The sequence below is a fragment of the Scyliorhinus canicula genome, chromosome 20 (assembly GCF_902713615.1).
Source record: "Scyliorhinus canicula chromosome 20, sScyCan1.1, whole genome shotgun sequence".
Lineage (NCBI taxonomy): Eukaryota > Metazoa > Chordata > Chondrichthyes > Carcharhiniformes > Scyliorhinidae > Scyliorhinus > Scyliorhinus canicula.
In genome coordinates, this window is record NC_052165.1 from 73099803 (window position 1) to 73117754 (window position 17952).

General features: G+C 45.9%; 1 protein-coding gene across 36 annotated transcripts in view; it reads right to left on the reverse strand.

Annotated features, from left to right (window-relative positions):
• The window catches only part of nrcama (neuronal cell adhesion molecule a), a 478378-nt gene that overhangs the window by 43785 nt on the left and 416641 nt on the right, over positions 1-17952 (reverse strand). For all 36 annotated transcript variants that reach the window (XM_038780573.1, XM_038780570.1, XM_038780576.1 and 33 more), the window contains 3 exons: positions 15743-15858; positions 12747-12951; positions 5021-5143 (listed from right to left, as the gene is read on the reverse strand). In XM_038780573.1, coding sequence (XP_038636501.1) covers positions 5021-5143; positions 12747-12951; positions 15743-15858 — 444 coding nt within the window. The remainder of the gene's footprint in view (positions 1-5020; positions 5144-12746; positions 12952-15742; positions 15859-17952) is intronic.

A 17952-nucleotide genomic window follows, 5' to 3' on the forward strand; every position in this document is an offset into this window, starting at 1 on the left:
TCCGGTTTAAACTCCATTTGCCATTTCTCTGCCCAAGTCTCCAACCTATCTATGGCCAGCTGTATCTTATGACAACTTCAATACTATCTGCCACTCCGCCAACCTTGGTGTTGTCATGAAATGAAAATCGCTTATTGTCACAAGTAGGCTTCAAATGAAGTTACTGTGAAAAGCCCCTCATCGCCACATTCCAGCACCTGTTGGGGGAGGCTGGTATGGGAATTGAACCGTTGCTGGCCTGCCTTGGTCTGCTTTCAAAGCCAATGATTTAGCCCTGTGCTAAACCAGCCCCTCATAATCTGAGAGTACTTTTAAGAAATGAGTGTTTTTATAGAATAACTGTAGTGGGTGTACCTTTAAGAAATGGGTGTTTATTACTGCAGTGATGTCAGAGAGTGGGTGGAGCTGGGCTGTCTGTCTGCTTTACTTTCGTCTTTTGAGCAGGCTGCTATAGATTGAGTTTTTAGTTTTGTTTTCAGAGAGAAGAGCTCAGTGAAAGCTAGCAGATGTGTATGGATTTCTCTACAAGCTAAAGAATGTTCATTTGGGTGATTTCAAAGGGATAACTGCTCTCATTAGAGAATTTAAACCTGATCTCTGTTTTAAAAGGGTCTTTTGTCTTCTGGATGTTGTTTGGGAATTTATTAAGGATTACTTAGTGTTGTATTCTTTGGGGGTTGTATTTGAATTGATGGTTGCTAAGATGTTCCCTGTAGGTTTTAAAAAGGTTAACTTGAGTTCATAGAATAAACATTGTTTTGCTTTAAAAAATACTTTTCGATTTCTGCTGTACCACACCTGTAGAGTGGGCCATGTGCCCCCATACCACAATCTAGTAAAAGTTGTGGGTCAGGTGAACTCCATGATGCACTTTGGGGTTCTCTAAACCCTGGCCCATAACAAATTGGGGGCTCGCCCGGGATGAAAGTCTATCTATTGGATTGGCTTAGTGAACTTAAAGACAATGCAGGCTGAGCATATTGTGGTTGCTTTTCAGGTGTGGTATTCCAGTTTAAGTGGGGAGTGTGTTGTGGACAATGGCTCTTTCAGAGGCTCTGAAGTTTTTGGGGGTGCAGACGGTCACAAGCAGTACCTTATGGACAGAGGCTAAAAGTAGACTGTTAGATTTGGCAAAAACATTGCAGTTAACATAACCTGACAAAATGCGAAAAGGTGAGGTAATTATGGCGGTGGCTAAGAATTTAAAGTGGGCTGAGATACAGTTTGACTAATTGGAAATGGCATAAATTCAGATACAATTTAAACAAATGGAACATGAGAAAGAATTAAAGCAGCTTGAATACGAAAGAGAGAGAGGACAACAAAAAGGAGAGAGAAGAAAGGAGGAAAGAAAGAATAGACCTAGCAGAGCAAAAAGAAAGAGAAAGGGAGATACAGATCAGGGAAAAAGATAAAGAGAGAGTTTGAACTTCAGAAAATGGCCATGAAACATGACAAGTCAGTTAAAATTGGCAGACGTAAAGGGAAACGTACAGTTGGATGATAGTGATGAGGATAGTGATAGAGTGTCATAGTCGAAGGCTTGGTGGGGATCTATTTAAATATGTCCAAACATTGCCAAGGTTTGATGAGAAGGAGGTAGAAGCCTCTTTCATTTAATTTGAGAAGGTAGCTAAACAAATGAAATGGCCACAGGACATGTGGGTATTACTGATTCAAACAAAGCTGGTAGGTAGGGCTACTGAAGTGTTTGCATCACTACCGGAGGAGGTATCTGGGACGTATGAGGAGGTGAAAAAATACATCTTCGGTGCACCTGAACTAAGCCTGAAGATTACAGACAAAGGTTTAGAAATTTAAGGAAAGAATTTGGTCAAACATACATGGAGTTTGAAAGGATCAAACAGAGTAATTTTGATAGTTGAATAAGGGCTTTGAAAATAGACCAAACGTATGAAGCTCTCAGAGAAATTATGCCTTTGGAGGAGTTTAAAAATTCAATTCCTGATGTAGTGAGAACTGATGTTGAAGAGCAGACGGTTAAAACTGTGAGATTAGCAGCAGAAATGACAGATGATTATGAATTAGTTCATAAATCAAAGATTGGTTTCCGACATCAGTTTCAGCTGGTGAGGGATAGAAACTGGGGACATGAGAAATAATCAAGTGGCAAAGGTAAAGATGATCCGATGGGAGATAATAAGGAGAGTTTACCTCAGATTAAAAAGGAAATCCAAGAGGGTGGAAAAGAAATGAAAAGTTTCAAATGTTTTCACTGTAATAAACTAGGCTACGTAAAGTCACAGTGTTGGTGGTTGAAGAAAGGCACTGGGAAGGCTAATATGGTAAAACAGGATAAGACAGTGGGGTTTGTTAAAGTGGTAAAGGAAAGCCCAAGTGAAGCGAAGGAGGTGCAAAAGATTGTACAACCTGATCAAGAGGTGATTAATAAGAAGGTGCCAGACGTCTTTAAAGAATTTACTTGTGTGGGTAAAGTTTACATGAGTAAACTTTACCCACACAAGGAGTAGGTAAAGGAGGAGTAGGTAAAGAAGTCACAATTTTAAGAGATACGGGAGCTAGTCAATCTTTAATGGTAAGAGATGAAGAGTTATGTAGTTTGAAAAGAATATTGTCAGAAAAGGTGGTCATATGCGGAATTCAGGGTGAGAGGAATAGTGTTCCATTATATAAGGTAAGGTTGGAAAGTCCAGTGAAGAGTGCTGAAGTGGTAGTAGGAGTAATAGAGAAACTATCTTGTCCAGGAATACAGTTTATCTTGGGTAATGATATAGCTGGATCACAGGTGGGAGTGATGCCTTCTGTGGTTGATAAGCCAGTGGGAAATCAGACAACTGAAGTGTTGAAGGACGAGTATCCTGAGACTTTTCCCGATTGTTTGGTAACAAGGTTGCAAAGTCACAGGTTAAGACAAGAGAAATCAAAGAGTGAAGATGAAGTTGAAGTGCCATTATCAGAAACAATTTTTGATTAGATGGTTGAAAAAGAACAAGAACAGGCGGAGGATGAGGTGGATATTTTTAGTTCAGGAAAATTGGCGAAGTTACAACAGAAAGATATAGAAATGAACCGGATGTATCAGAAAGCATACACGGAAGAGGAATCTGTGTGTATACCAGAGAGTTATTACTGTAAACGTGATATCTTGATGAGAAAATGGACACCATTACTTGTGCAGGTGGATTAAAAGTGGGCAGAAGTTCATCAAGTAGTATTGCCGGTAGGGTATAGAAAGTAGGGGCCGGAGGGGGGGGGGGGGCAGAGGGGGGCCGGAGGGGGGGGCAGAGGGGCGGGTGGAGGGGGGGGGGGCAGGAGGGGGGTGGGGGGGGGCAGGAGGGGGGTGGGGGGGCCCGGAGGGGGCCCGAGGGGGGGGGCCGGAGTGACCACCGGCGAGCCTGGATCCATCCGCCATGTTTGTGCGTGGCGGCCTGAGGGAGGGCGGCCACCGCGCATGCGCTGGTTGGCACCGGCCCAACTGCGCATGCGCGGTACCCGAGTCTTTTACGCGGCGCCCCTAGCACATGGCACCCCGGGCGACTGCCCGAGTTGCCGGTACCTTGAGCCGGCCCTGTCCACACCTCCACCCTATCCCCGTAACCCAGCAACCCGATCTAATCTAAGGGAAATTTAGCATCGTCAATCCACCTAAACATATCTTTGGACTGTGGGAGGAAACTGGACGACCCTGAGGAAACCCACGCAGACACTGAGAGAACGTGCAGACTCCGCACAGGCAGTGACCCAAGCGGGAATCGAACCTGGGACCTTGGCGCTGTGAAGCCATAGTGCTAACCACTATGCCACCGTGCTGCCCATGCAACATGCTCATCCAAAACTGGCTGTCAGATAAGAAACCTGATAAATTCGCAACACAGGAAGAGCTCAGAGTTGGAGGTCCAGCTGGAAGTTGTCAGTCTACATGTGAAAACTAACGCTGTTCAGTCACTGAGGGGCATCACGCACATGAGGAATAGTACGGGTCCAGGACGGATCCTTTAGGGACAGAAGAGGTCATCGGGCAGGAACAGAGACAGGGCCATTGGAAGCAATACTCTGATAGGTAAGGATGGAATAAGGTGAGAGCTGTCCCATCCAGCTGGATGACGGTGGAGGGACGTTGGACGAGGATGGTGCGGTCATCGCGTCAAAGACTGCAGTCAGGCCGAGATGGATGAGGAAGGGTAGTGATCTGTGTCACGTCATTTGTCTCTTTAAAAAGAAACATTTTGGTACTGCGGCCGGGACTGAAACGTCATTGGAAGAATTCAAACATGGGAGTTCTGGGCACGATGATAATGGATTTCGGAGCTGACAACACGTTCAAGGATGTCGGACAAGAGAGGGAGGATGGAAATGGGAAGCTAGTTTGTAAAGATTGTGGGGTCTGTGACATCATGGGAAATGTTCAGAATATAAAGAGTTAATGACATATCATAATCAACCACTAAATGGAGCTATATAAAGCACTGACTCGCAGGCTTCTGGGAGAGGTCCAAGAGAAGGCTAGGAGTGAGTGAGTGAGAGAGAGCAGAGTACAGTTACAGAGATAGTGTTGTGATTAGTGTTGGTAGAGTGTAGATTGTATATTATTAGATCGTTGTTTATTATAGGAATAAATGGTCGAACTTTAAGAAGTAGTATAAATAAAGTCGTCGAGCTTTAATAAGTAGTGTAACTAAAATGTTAGCTTTGTTGATGAACTTAGCTTCTGTGGTCTTTGTGAACACTACGACACCCATCCTGATAACAGAATCACAAAGAACACCACAGGGTCAAGGGTTGACTTTCTGGGGAGAGGGTTGATGACGGCAGATGTAAAGGAGAAAGGGACAACTTCTGAGAGGAAAAAGACGTTTACATTATTGGCTAACATAGCGGGGAGGGGGCGAAGGGGGAGGGGGGAGGGAGGAAATTGGGTGACGGGAAGTTTTGTGGGAATAAGACTGAGGAAACAGGAGGTGGGCTTCAAGGGCAATACAAGATCATACAGAGCTGACAATTAAAGTTTCTACACAATTGCTGCATCAGAGATACTTACTTGGTTGGTACTTAAGTGTGTATCCTTTAAGAATACCATTTGGGTGAAGTGGAGGGCCCCATTGTAGTGTCAGCGAGTGAAGTGCTGGACTGGTAAACGTCAAGGATTCTGGTGAGCTGGGCACTGATGAAAGACACATGAATATATAATTTTATACATCACTTAGACAAAATTCATAGGTATTTTGTTACCTATTTAGGATGTCTGACACAGGAAGATTAAAAGTAGAGATTGTACAAAATAAATGTTTACGTCACTTATAATGTTTATCAGACAATGTAAAATAGAGAGGATAGGGACAGGAAATAGCCACTCAGTCTATTGAATCTCATCCCTCTCGTACATTAAAACCTGCATTTCAATTCTATAATGACTAATCATCCTGGAACCTCTCACTAAAGATGATGCAGTAACGAATGCCCCAACTACACACAATGTAGCTCGCTTTGATTGGCACCCATTCCACCACCTTGAGCATTCACTCCTTCCATTGCCAATGGACAGTGACAGCCGTGTGTACCAACTACACAATTCACTGCAGCAACTCACCGACACTCCTTCGACAACACCTTCCAAACCCACAACCTCTACCATCTAGGAGGACAAGGGCAGCAGAGGCAGGGAAATACCAGAGTCTGGCCCTTCTCCTCCAAGCCACACACTATCCTGGGGCGGAATTCTCCCCTACCCGGCGGGACGGGGGGTCCCGGCGTAGCGGAGTGGCGCCAGCCACTCCAGCGTCGGGCCTCCCCAAAGGTGCAAATTCTCTGCACCTTTGGGGGCCAAGCCCTCACAGTGAGGGGCTAGGCCCGTGCCGGAGCGGTTGGCACCACGCCGACTGGCGCAAAAATCGGCACAACGGCATTTGATGCCCGCCGCCCAGCGCCGGGGGATTCTCTTCCGCCTCCACCATGGTGGAGGCCGTGGCGGCGGCGGAAGAAAAAGAGTGCCCCCACGGGACTGGCCCGCCCGCCGATCAGTGGGCCCCGATCGTGGGCCTTGCCACCATGGGGGCACCCCTGGGGTCCGATTGCCCCGCGCCCCCCCAGGGCCCGCTCGCGCCGCCGATCCCGCCGCCACCAGAGGTGGTTCAAACCATGGCGGTGGGAGAGGCCTCCCAGCGGCGGGACTTCGGCCCATCGCGGGCAGGAGAAACGCCGCAGGGGCGTTACATCACATGAACACAGACAGTTCAAAGAGGCTGGTCAATGGGCAGTTAAATAAATCACAATAAAATGGTATGGCGGGTGATGTGTTACAACTTTGGTGTATGGGAGCTGGTGGATACTGGAGCGATCCATGGCAACCACATCTGAGTAAACATCTGTAGTTTGAGGAACCTTGGCACAGAGCTGACGAGATGCTTCAGACACTATTATGCATGGGGGAGTTGGGGTGGGGGCGGAGGTGGTTACCTGGGCACTTTGCACCAGGAGGCACTCACATCCCTGAAGGTAGTTACTTCAGATTTGGTTTGTGGTCAGCGGCAAGAGGGCGTTACTGTAAGAAAGTTAGGTATGTTAATCCAGAAGGGAGCAATGAAGCTGCGATATTATGAAAAATTCAGAACTGTAAGGGTTAATGTTATGTCCGAAACAACCACTAGAGGGAGCTAGATGCAGAACTATATAGAGCATCGATGTTAAACCTTCTGGGAGAGTCATAGAGTGTTGCAAAAAGCTAGAAGACCGACTGCAGGAAAGCTAGTGTGAGTGAGAGCAGATCATAGTTATTGTATTAGTGTAAGGATTAGTGATAGCTGAGTGTAGATTGTATGCTTATTGTCATAGAAGTAAGCATCAAATGCAATTAAGTAGCGTAAATAAATCTTTGTTTATAAAATAAAGTATTGTTTGATCTAAAAGCTAGTTGTGATTTTTGTGAATACTGGGCCAACCATCCTAGGATCTGAACCACAAAGAACACCACAGAAGGAGCCTTTGCCATTGCAATTATCCAGCAGGTTTGAGTTTCTTGTAGCTTGTGTTTCTGAGAGCAGGGACAGCTGCCAGGATTAAGACCATCTCCTCAGCGCGGAAGGGAGCATTTCCTCGGGATGGGAGAGAAACAGCTCCTCGGGATGGGAAAAAAACAGCTCCTCAGGATGGGAACGAAACAGCTCCTCGGGATGGGAGAGAAACAGCTCCTCGGGATGGGAAAAAAACAGCTCCTCAGGATGGGAACGAAACAGCTCCTCGGGATGGGAGGAGACCATTTGCTCTGCTCTGGGTTCCAATGAAATCTGACTAAGAAAAAGATGTTCTGCTGAAGGAGTATGAGTAGCTAAGGGATAAATTCAAAAGCAAAAACCCATAGGTACTAATTTCTGGATTACTACCTCAGCCATGAGCAAATTGGTTAAGAATAAAGATCAGTGTTAAATGCGTGACTCAGTGATTAGTGTGGGAGAAATGGGGGCACTGGCACCGCATTCAATACAATGGATGAATTGATCGCACCAATATAAATATCTGAGTTTTTAAAAATTCATTCATGGAATGTGGCAAGGCCAGCATTTATTCCCCATGCCTTATTGACCTTGGACGGAATGGTTTCCTTGGCCATGCACAGGGAATTTAAAAGTCTGCAGTCATATTGTTGGTCAGACCAGGTAAGGACAGCAGATTTCCTTCCCGAAAGAACATTTCTCAACAAGGTAGATTTTTACAACAAACGACAATGGTTTAATTCCAGCTTTTAAAAACTTGAATTCAACATTCACCAACTGCCACGGTGGGTTTCAAACCCAAGTCCCCAGAGCATCACCCGAGTTCTCTGGATTAGTAGTGCAGTGACAATATCAATACAGTTGCCTCTCCCCAGAGGCTGTTACAGAAACATGGTTGCAAAGCGACCAAAGCTGGGACCTGAATATTCAAGAGTATTTGGCACACTGGAGGACAGAAAGAAAGGAAAAGAAGGTAGGGTAGCTCTATTAACAAAGGGTGAGATCGGTACATTCATGAGAAATGATCTTGGTTCAGACGATCAAGACAAAGGATCAGTTTGGATGGAGATAAGAAACAGCAGTGAAGTCACTGGTGGGAATAGTTTATAAGAACCTCTAACAGTATCTACCCAGTAAGACAAATTATAAAGCAAGAGATAATGGGAATTTGTAAGTTTGGAATTGCACTAGTTATGGGCTATTTTAATCTTCATGCAAGTCAAATTGGGGAAGGTAGCCTTGAGGATGAGATCTCGGAGTGTATTCAGGACAATTTCTTTCGATCAATATATTCTGAATCCAACCAGAGAATAGGTCATCTCAAATCTAGTATTGTCTAATGAGACAGGATTAATTAATGACTTCACAGTAAGGGATCATTGAGGTAAGAGTGATCATGCTAAAATTGTGCATTTAATTTGAAGGTAAGAAATGGGAGTCTGAAACTAGTTCCTCAAACTTAATTAAAGACAATTACAAGAAAACAAAGACGATTGTCTAAAATGGAATGAGAAAACAGGTGAAAATATAAAATGGCAGAGAAGCAGTGGAAGACATTTAAGGAAATAAGAGAGAAAACTAGCAAGAGACATAAAAACTTCTGCAAAGTAAAAACTTCTGTAAGTATGTAAAAAGGAAGAGTTGCTAAAGAGAGCATTGATCCCTTAGATGTGGGACTGACAAATTAATAATGGGAAGCAAGGAAATGGCAGAGACTTTGAATAAATATTTTGTATCTGTCTTCACAGCAGAAGTCACAAAAAGCATCCCAAATGAAGTCACAAAGTAGGGGGCAAAGGGGAGGAAAAACTTAAAACAATCATGATCACGAGAGAAAGTGCTCAGAAAATGAATGGGACGAAAGGCTGACAAGTCCTCTGGAACAGATGGAGTGCATCCGTGGTTGTAGTCAGTGGATGCACAGGCTGTAATCTTCCCAAATTCCCTAGATTCTAGTAAGGTCTCGGGATTGGAAAATTGCAAATGTAACACCTCTAGTCAAGAAAGGAGAGAGACAGAAATCATAAAACTATAGGTCAGTTAGTCCAACAGCTGTCAACAAAAAAATAAATGCGAGAAACCTAGAATTAGGAGTTAGCAGCAAGATATTTAGAAAAACAATACAGTCAAACAGAGTCACCATGGCTTTGTGAAAAGGGACAAGTGTTTGACAAGTTCATTTAGAGTTCTTTGAGAATGTAACAAACTGATAAAGAGGAACCAGTAGATGTTGTGTATTTATGTTTCCAAAAGATATTTAATAATGCAGCGCATAAACTGGTACTACACAAGATGGTGGTGATATATTAACGTGGATAGAGGATTGGTTAACAAACATGAAACAGAGAATCAAGATAAATGGTTCGCAAACTTAGTGAAGTGCCAAAAGGATCAGACATCAAATATTTACAAACTACTTTATTGAATTGGATGAAGGCACCGACTGCCTTGCAACCAAATTTGCTGATGTTGCACAGTTCGGTAGAAGAGCAAGTTGTGAGGAGGGTACAAAGAGCCGGCAAAGGCATATAGAAAGGTTAAGGGAGTGGGAAAACTTTGGCAAATAGAGTATAATATGGGGAAATGTGAACTTGTCCACTTTAGCAGGAAGAATAGAAAAGTAGAATCTTATTTAGGCGGAGAGAGATTGCAGACTGCTGTGGTACAAAGGGATTTCGGTATTCTTGTACATGAATGAGAAAACAATTGCATGCAGATACAGCAAGTCACTAAGAAGAAAGGGGCTGGTTTAGCTCACTCGGCTAAATCGCTGTCTTTTGAAGCAGACCAAGCAGGCCAGCAGCACGCTTCGATTCCCGTACCAGCCTCCCCGGACAGGCGCCGGAATGTGGCGACTAGGGGCTTTTCACAGTAACTTCATTGAAGCCTACTCGTGACAATAAGCGATTTTCATTTTCATTCATTTCATTCAGAAGGCAAATAGAAATGTTAACTTAGATTGCTAGGGGGATGGAGTACAAAAGTAGGGAAGTTTTGCCACAACTGTAGAGCATTAGTGAGACTACAGTTAGAATACTGTGTACAGTTTTGGAATCTTTACTTAAGGAGGGATATACTGAATTGGGAGGAATTCAGAGAAGGTTCACCAGGCGGATTCCTGGGATGACGGAATTGTCTTATGAGGAAAGGTTGTGCAGGTTGGACCTGTACCGGTTGGGAGTTTAGAAGAATGAGAGGTGATCTTATTGAAAGATCCTGAGCAGACTTGATAGGATGGACACCAGGCGGATATTTCTTCTTCGGGAGGGGTGGGATTGAAACCCAGGGGCATTGTTTAAACATAAGAGGTCTTTTATTTAAGACGTAGATGAGGTAAAATAGATACATCATCCTGAGCTGCTTTGAGTTTCACTCTTGTGGCAGTCAGCGTCTTCACAGCCTGCCAGCTCCTAGGCAGCTAACCTTCAGCTGGCCAGCAGGGGGCAGGCTGATAAATCATCACTCTGTCGAGGAAAACAGCATCAGCACATTGCACGCTCAGAAGGTGACCGTTCAGCCCGTCGAATAGAAACTGGGTCTTTCGAAAAACAGATCAATTAAATCCACTCCTCCAGCACGGTAGCATTGTGGATAGCACAATTGTTTCACAGCACCAGGGTCCCAGGTTCGATTCCAGCTTGGGTCACTGTCTGTGCGGAGTCTGCACATCCTCCCCGTGTGTGCGTGGGTTTCCTCCGGGTGCTCCGGTTTCCTCCCACAGTCCAAAGATGTGCAGGTTAGGTCGATTGGCCATGATAAATTGCCCTTATTGTCCAAAATTGCCCTTTGTGTTCGGTCAGGTTACTGGGTTATGGGGATAGGGTGGAGGTGTTGATCTTGGGTAGGGTGCTCTTTCCAAGAGCCGGTGCAGACTCGATGGGCTGAATGGCCTCCTTCTGCACTGTAAATTCTATGAATTCTATGATTCTTTCCTGATATCCCATAGCTTGTTTTCCCATGTAGCCATCTCCCTTTTGAAAACTATGAATGAATCTGTTTCTAACACTCCATCAGGCAGTTCATTTCAAATTCTAACCACCTACTGTGTAAAAATATTTTTCTTCACTGCACCGCTGGTTCATTTACCTTCTTCTATAGGTTCTGCATGACCTCCTGGCTTTTTTATTTGATGCTTCTATTTGCAAAGATAAGGATCCCATATACGTTATTAACTGCTCCGTTAATCTGTTCCTGCCATCGTCAAAGAGTTAGAATCATAGAATCCCTACAGTGCAGAAGGAGGCCATTCTGCCCATTGAATCTGCACTGACCCTCTGAAAGAGCATCCTAGTCAGGCCCACTCCCTCCTCCTATCGCTGTAACCTCACCTCACTATTTTTTTAAGGGGTAATTTAGCGTAGCCAATCCACCTAACAACCTGCATATCTTTGGACAGTGGGGGGGGAAACCGGAGCACCTGGACGAGACCCACGCAGACACGAGGAGAACGTGCTGACTCTGCATAGTCACCCAAGGCCAGAATTGAACCCGTTTCCCTGGCGCTATGATGCAGCAGTGCTAACCACTGTGCCACCGTGCCACTCAGTTGTACACAAACATACCTAAGGTTTGTCAGCTTTGACAGAGAGTCATCCAGACTTGACACGTTAGCTGCCTTCTCCCTCCACAGATGCTGTCAGTCCTGCTGAGATTATCCAGTATTTTCTGTTTTTGTTGTGCACAAGGTGTTCATGTTCTTACAACCCATTTAACATTGCACCATTTAGCTTGTATTTTCTCTCCTTGTCCGTCCCACCAAAATATGCCACCTCACATTTGAACCCATCTCTGCCATATGCAGGCCCATTCCATCACAATGCCTCTGCCCATTGAAATCTATTATATCTTGCGTTCACACAGTGCTGTTTACTTTACTTTTAAGTGTCAAGTCACAGGAATAATTCCAAATTCAAGTCATTGGTGTATCTCATAGATGGACAGGGTACTCCCACTGAACTCTGTCGAAGGTCACTGCCTATCTTGCTCCATGTGAAGAACAAATGCTCAACACAACTTTCCGGTTTCTGTTGCCGAGACAGTTTTGTGCCCAAACTGTTGGTGCCCATGTTATCCGGTGAATTTCAACCTTGTTAATATTATGCGGTTTGCTGAGCAAGGTGCTGGATAATTCTCGACAGGGAGGGGGGGAGGCGCGGAGGTTAAAGGAGGGAACTGTGAGGGTGAGTGGCTCAAGTTGACCTATTTGTAATATGGAGAACTTGCAGAGCGAAACCCAAATCTTACCGATCTGCAACATTCCTTTACCTTACCATCAGCCTTAATGCACAGCGTTTACAATTCTGCTGTCCGGTTAGCACTGAGATAGTGATGCCCGTCACCACCGGGTGGCCTTCCAAGCCATGTGCCATCTCACTATGGACATGTGTCACTATGCTTTCAGTGTCGCTATCTCACTCATCATGGGAGCAGCATCTGCACATGTGCTACATCTGTTCGGGCAAAAAATCCCAACACTACCTTCTGAGAGAAAAATGAGGAAGAGTGACAGTGCCAACATTGTCACCGATGCCCATATCACGGCAGCAAGTTGAAAATAATGAGGCAGATTATTGCTGCAAATCTATGCCCATCTGAAATTGGGACAAGGCCTCCCAAACCCCTTACAGTTAGAAGTCCATAATTCTGTCTGCTTAGGGCAGAATTTAAACTCAGGTTCCAGAGCTGAATGGACAACCTAAGGATACGCCTGTACCAGATGGTCAGATGTATATAGAGCAGTAGCTTCAATCAACTTGGTAATGCAATTGGATTCTCTACCTCCTTCAGGAGTTTTCAGCACCATATCATCGCTGGCGGGACCTTCTCCTTTCCCATTCAGCACTCGAACATTCAGTTTATAAACACTGAAAGGTTCCAATCCTGGCAACATGCCGTGGTTCTTGTCCGCAGGAAAGCTGAGAAACTTGACATCCGTGTGGCCCTTGACCCGTTTGATCAAGCTTCCCTGCTTCCAGTAGTAGACCTGCGCATGGTAAGTACAGAACAGAGAGGAAGAACTCCCATTTATGTCATGCCATTCATATCCTCAAGGGTTCCGAAAGCACCTCGCAACCTATTAGTCACTTTCAAAGTGTGGTCACTGCTTTTGTGCGGCTGCCATTATATGCACAGCTTGGTGTCAAAAATAAAATGACCAGTTAATATACTCTGTGTGGTGTTAACTAAAGGAGGAGTGTTGATTGAGCAGTTTGGGGATCTCTTCGTTGGGGGCAGCTTAGAGGGGTTGGTGGATGAATTTGAGCTGCCCAGCGGGAATGGGTTCCTGTATTTTCAGGTGAGCGATTTTGGTAGGAAGCAGTTGCTGACCTTTCCCCACCTGCCAACCCTCGAGCTACAGGACAAGCTGGTGTCAAACACAAGGGTAGGTGAGGGCTGGGTTATGGGAGGAGGTTTCAAGGACAGTGAACGCATCCTCTTCATCTGCTAGGCTTAGCCTTATTCAGTTCAAAGTGGTAGACAGGGCACACATGACTGTGGCCAAGATGAGCAGGTTTCTTTGAAGAGGCGGAGGATATGTGTGGGGGGTGCACAGGTGTGCCCGCGAATCATGTCCATGCTTTGGGCCTGTCCGAAATCTGAGGGATTCTGGCAGAATTTCACTGACGTTATGTCGGAGGTATTGAGGGTGAACATGGTCCCGAGTCCAGAAGTGGCGATCTTTGGAGTGTCGGAAGACCCGGGAGTCCAGGGGGCGAGAGAAGCCGATGTCATGGCCTTTGGCTCGCGGGTAGCCCAGAGATGTATCTTATTGGAGTGGCGGGACTCAGGACTGACAAAACCAGGAGTTTGGGTGAGCGGCTTGGCAGAGTTAATCAAGCTGGAGAACATAAAGTTCGCCTTCAGAGGGTCTGTGGAGGGGTTTGCCCGGAGACGGCAGTCATTCATCGACTTGTTCGAAAACAGTTAAGATGTCAACAGTGGGGGAGATTAAAAAAAGGAGGGAGGCGAGTTGGGGAGCGGGAGGCATATTAGGTATTTATTTGTTTTGATGATTTGCATTCCTATTTGCTTGCTTTTTTATGGTTGTGCTTGATGTATATATGGAAATGCTTCAGTCAAATATTGTTTTTAAAAATGAAGGAGGAGCGTTGTTCAGGACGCTGGCAGAACTTGCTGCTCTGTCCGAAAATTGCCACAAGCCTATAATCCGCCTAAAAGGGCAGATGGGACCTCAGTTTACTGGTCAGAATTTTACATTGCTTGGTCAGGTGCACGCCTGGCCCGGAAGTGGATGTAATCGTGCGCGAAGGCGTTAAACGTGAATGCCAACATTGCCGTGCACTCATGCAGTATTTTGGTGGACGAGTGTTCACGAGAGTTGGAAGCGCGCCTGCCGATAATTTATCCCATTGATAGGTCACTTGAACGTAGTCTTATGTGGCTAGTCTGCTTTTATGGTTGGCGGGCAGGCCAGGCGGCCTTCACTTGGGTCCAGGATGGGATGAAAGATCAGGGCTCAAATAAAATTAACAAACGTGTCTGGGGATGAGGTCTGTGTGTGACTGTGTTGCCCAGATACCCGTGACATTGTTTTAACATCAACGTTAATTTTTACGGGTCAGCCGCTCCCTCAGGCAGCTGCACAGAGGCCGTCACCCTGAGGGAGCACATTAGGAACGTCAGCCCCCACTTTCCCTGTTCTTGGCAACAGCCCTCTTCCCGCCCTCCCCGGGAGCGCTCAGCCTTTCACACATCGAGATTCTGGGGGTGACCGGTTAAGTGGCCACCCAGCGTTAAATCGCTCGCCCAGGCTGACCGCCGCCGACATGTTTCACATCCGCTTCGGGGTTGGCTGCGTGTGTGCGTCCGACAGGTGGGACAGGGGCTGGTTTAGCTCACTGGGCTAAATCGCTGGCTTTTAAAGCAGACCAGCAGCAAGGTTCGATTCCCGTACCAGCCTCCTCGAACAGGCGCCGGAATGTGGCGACTAGGGGCTTTTCACAGTAACTTCAGGTCAGTGCTAACATAGGAATGACAAATTGAACATGCAAACTGACGAGGAATCCTTTTATTTTCCACCCATTTTCTCCCTCCCTCCTGACGGCATCGACTGCTTGCTGGTTGTGGATCGCAGGTTACGCTTACCTCTCCCGAGTAGTCACTTGAGCATGGGCCCAAGCAGTGTGCAGGCCTCAGCCTGGCTCCATCCACCAGTGATGCACTTCCACCAGGGGCCAAAAGACAATGGGGGCGGTAAGGAAGATCCGTCACATTTCTGGGTCACAAGAGCCTCTTCTTTTCATTTGATTTTCCGCTCACTCTGCTACTCTGAATTTCCGCTTGCCTCTGGATCCCTCTTTTAACATTTACCTCATTATCACCTCCTCTTGCCTCACATACACTCTCATCACATTGGTCATCTAACCTCCCCCGTCCCTCATCTTATTCCTTGTGTTTTCTTCCCCCGCCCCGCCCACTTGCTTAGAAGGTAATCATTCCTGACACCTTTCAATTTTCATTGAGCCAAATGTTTATTTCTTTCACCGCAGATGCTGGGTGCTTCCTGCTTTCTCCTGCTTTTCAGTCAGGCACGAGCAACCCTGGCTGATTTCCTCTTGCCGAACCCAGCTTGCTAGCATGGAGCGCTGCATTTGCGCCTCTGCCCGTCAGAGCAACCAACGTGAGCACATAGCTGGGATCGAGCCGAATGCCTTTCCCGATCAAAGCGAGCTGCTGGGATTTTCTCGCCATTGGAGGGGCTGCTAACCTGTAATGGGGTGCAGGAATATTACTGGGCAGTTCCATCCACTTACTTTATATCCCTTGGGGAATCCGCGGATACTCTTCCGTGGAACTTGATCCCAATGCACCTTTGCCAGCGTGCTATTGACAACATGGACCCGCACGTTGCTAGGAGCCAACATTGGCACTGGAAATGAAACAGTCAAATTACTTTTCAATAACTAACATTTTCTCCACACGGATTTGAATTAAATCAAATACACTTTAACCCAACAAGAACACATTTTGGTTTCTCTTCCTGTTGATTCTCTCCTGTGATCATTGTTCCCTACTTGAGAACAGAACAAGGCAGTGCGTCTAACCCTCCCTCTTCACTGCTGCCTGAGCAAGGGGAACGCCACAATAAGATGATGAGGGCAGCGAGGTTATGCTGTAAATATATAAAATATCCAAGTCACAACTTGGGCATTGTGTGCTGTTCTGATCACCTCATTACAGCAAGGATGTAATTGCATCAGAGAGGATACAGAGGATGTTTACAAGGACATTGTTTAGCCTGGGAAAATGGAGCTATGAGGAAAGATTGGAAAGGCTGGGGTTGTTCTCCTTGGAGCACAGGAGGACTGAGGGGAGATTAGATTGAGATGTACAAAAGTGTGAGGGGCCTGGATAGAGTGGATGGGAAGAGCCTGTTAACGTTAGCAGAGAGGTCAGAGACGAGGGGGGGCATCGATTTAAAGTGACTGGTGAAAAGGTTAGAGGGGAGGTGAGGAAAACATTTTTCACCCGGAGGGTTGTGGGGATCTGGAACTCACCGTCTGAAAGGGAAGTAAAGATCGAAACGCTCACCTCATTTAAACAGTGTCTGGATATGCACCTCAGGTGCAGTAACCTGCGGGACTACAAACAAAATGCTGGGAAAGTGAGATTAGGCTGGGTGGGCAATTTTTTGCTTGGTGCAGACATGATGGGCCAAGTGGTCTCTTTCTTTGATTCTATGATTTTAGAGTCATACATCATAGAGGTCGACAGCACACAAAAGGCCCTTCGGCCCATCCTGTATGTCCGGGCAATTCACAATTTTATGATATATCGGGAAATAATTGGTCACATAAATTAAAACATAACATTCCTATGATTGTAAAAAGTTAAAGGTAGAACAGGCTAAAAAAATGTCCCTTCCGTACTGACTGTAAAGAAATAGGGTTGGCGGTGTCAAATTTACTGCCTTTGTTTGGACTGATTTCTCTCTGAATGTTAGTGGAAGGGGTATCAATCAAGCAGGCTGCTCTGTTCTGGATGGTGCTGAGCTTCTTGAGTGTTGTTGGAGCTGCACTCATCCAGGAAAGTGGGGAGGACTCCATCACACTCCTGACTTGTGTCTTGTAAATGGCGGACAGGCTTTGGGGAGTCAGGTGGTGAGTTACCCGCTTCAGGATTTGTAGCCTCTGATGGACTCTAACATTTTCCCTGGCCGATAGTTACTTGTTTTTTTGGTCTCTCTCCTGTTTTGAACAAAGGTTCATTGGCAGTTTTCCAACCCTCTGGGACTTTTCCAGAATTTAAGAAAGATTACTACCAGTGCATCCCCTATCTCTGTCGAGGGGGACAGAGCTTGGGAGTAGGACACCCTTCAGATGTCTCCCTCCAGTGCCAGAGGACACTGAGAGAAACTTTAGTGACAGAATTATTGGCTCTGCCAAAAGCAGACACCTCAACATGAACTGATAATCCAGCCAGCTGCTTTCTCTGTATAACGACACTGGTCACAGCCTCCGCCCACAAGGTTCTTGAAGTTCGAGTTATGGATGTCCCATTGTTGAATATATTTAAGGCATGGGTAGACAGATTTGTAGTTTCTTTGGGGACTCGAGGGATATGGTGGAGGGCGGTGGAGGCCGGGACATTGAGTGTCTTTAAGACAGAAATTGATAAATTCTTGATTTCTCGAGGAATTAAGGGCTATGGGGAGAGCGCGGGTAAATGGAGTTGAAATCAACCATGATTGAATGGTGGAGTGGACTCGATGGGCCGAATGGCCTTACTTCCGCTCCTATGTCTTATGGTCTTATGGGAAGTGGGCGGGAAGGTGGAGTTGAAGCCAAAAATCAGCCGAGATCGTATTGAAAGGTGGAGTATCACTGATGGGCTGCTCCTGTCTCTTGTGTTCTTCTGAACTTGTATGCTCTCACCAGTTAGAACACCATTTTGAGCTGTGAATTTGTGATATCTGCAGTCAGGCCCCCCCCACTCCAGTCATCCAAAGGATTGCTGAGAATAA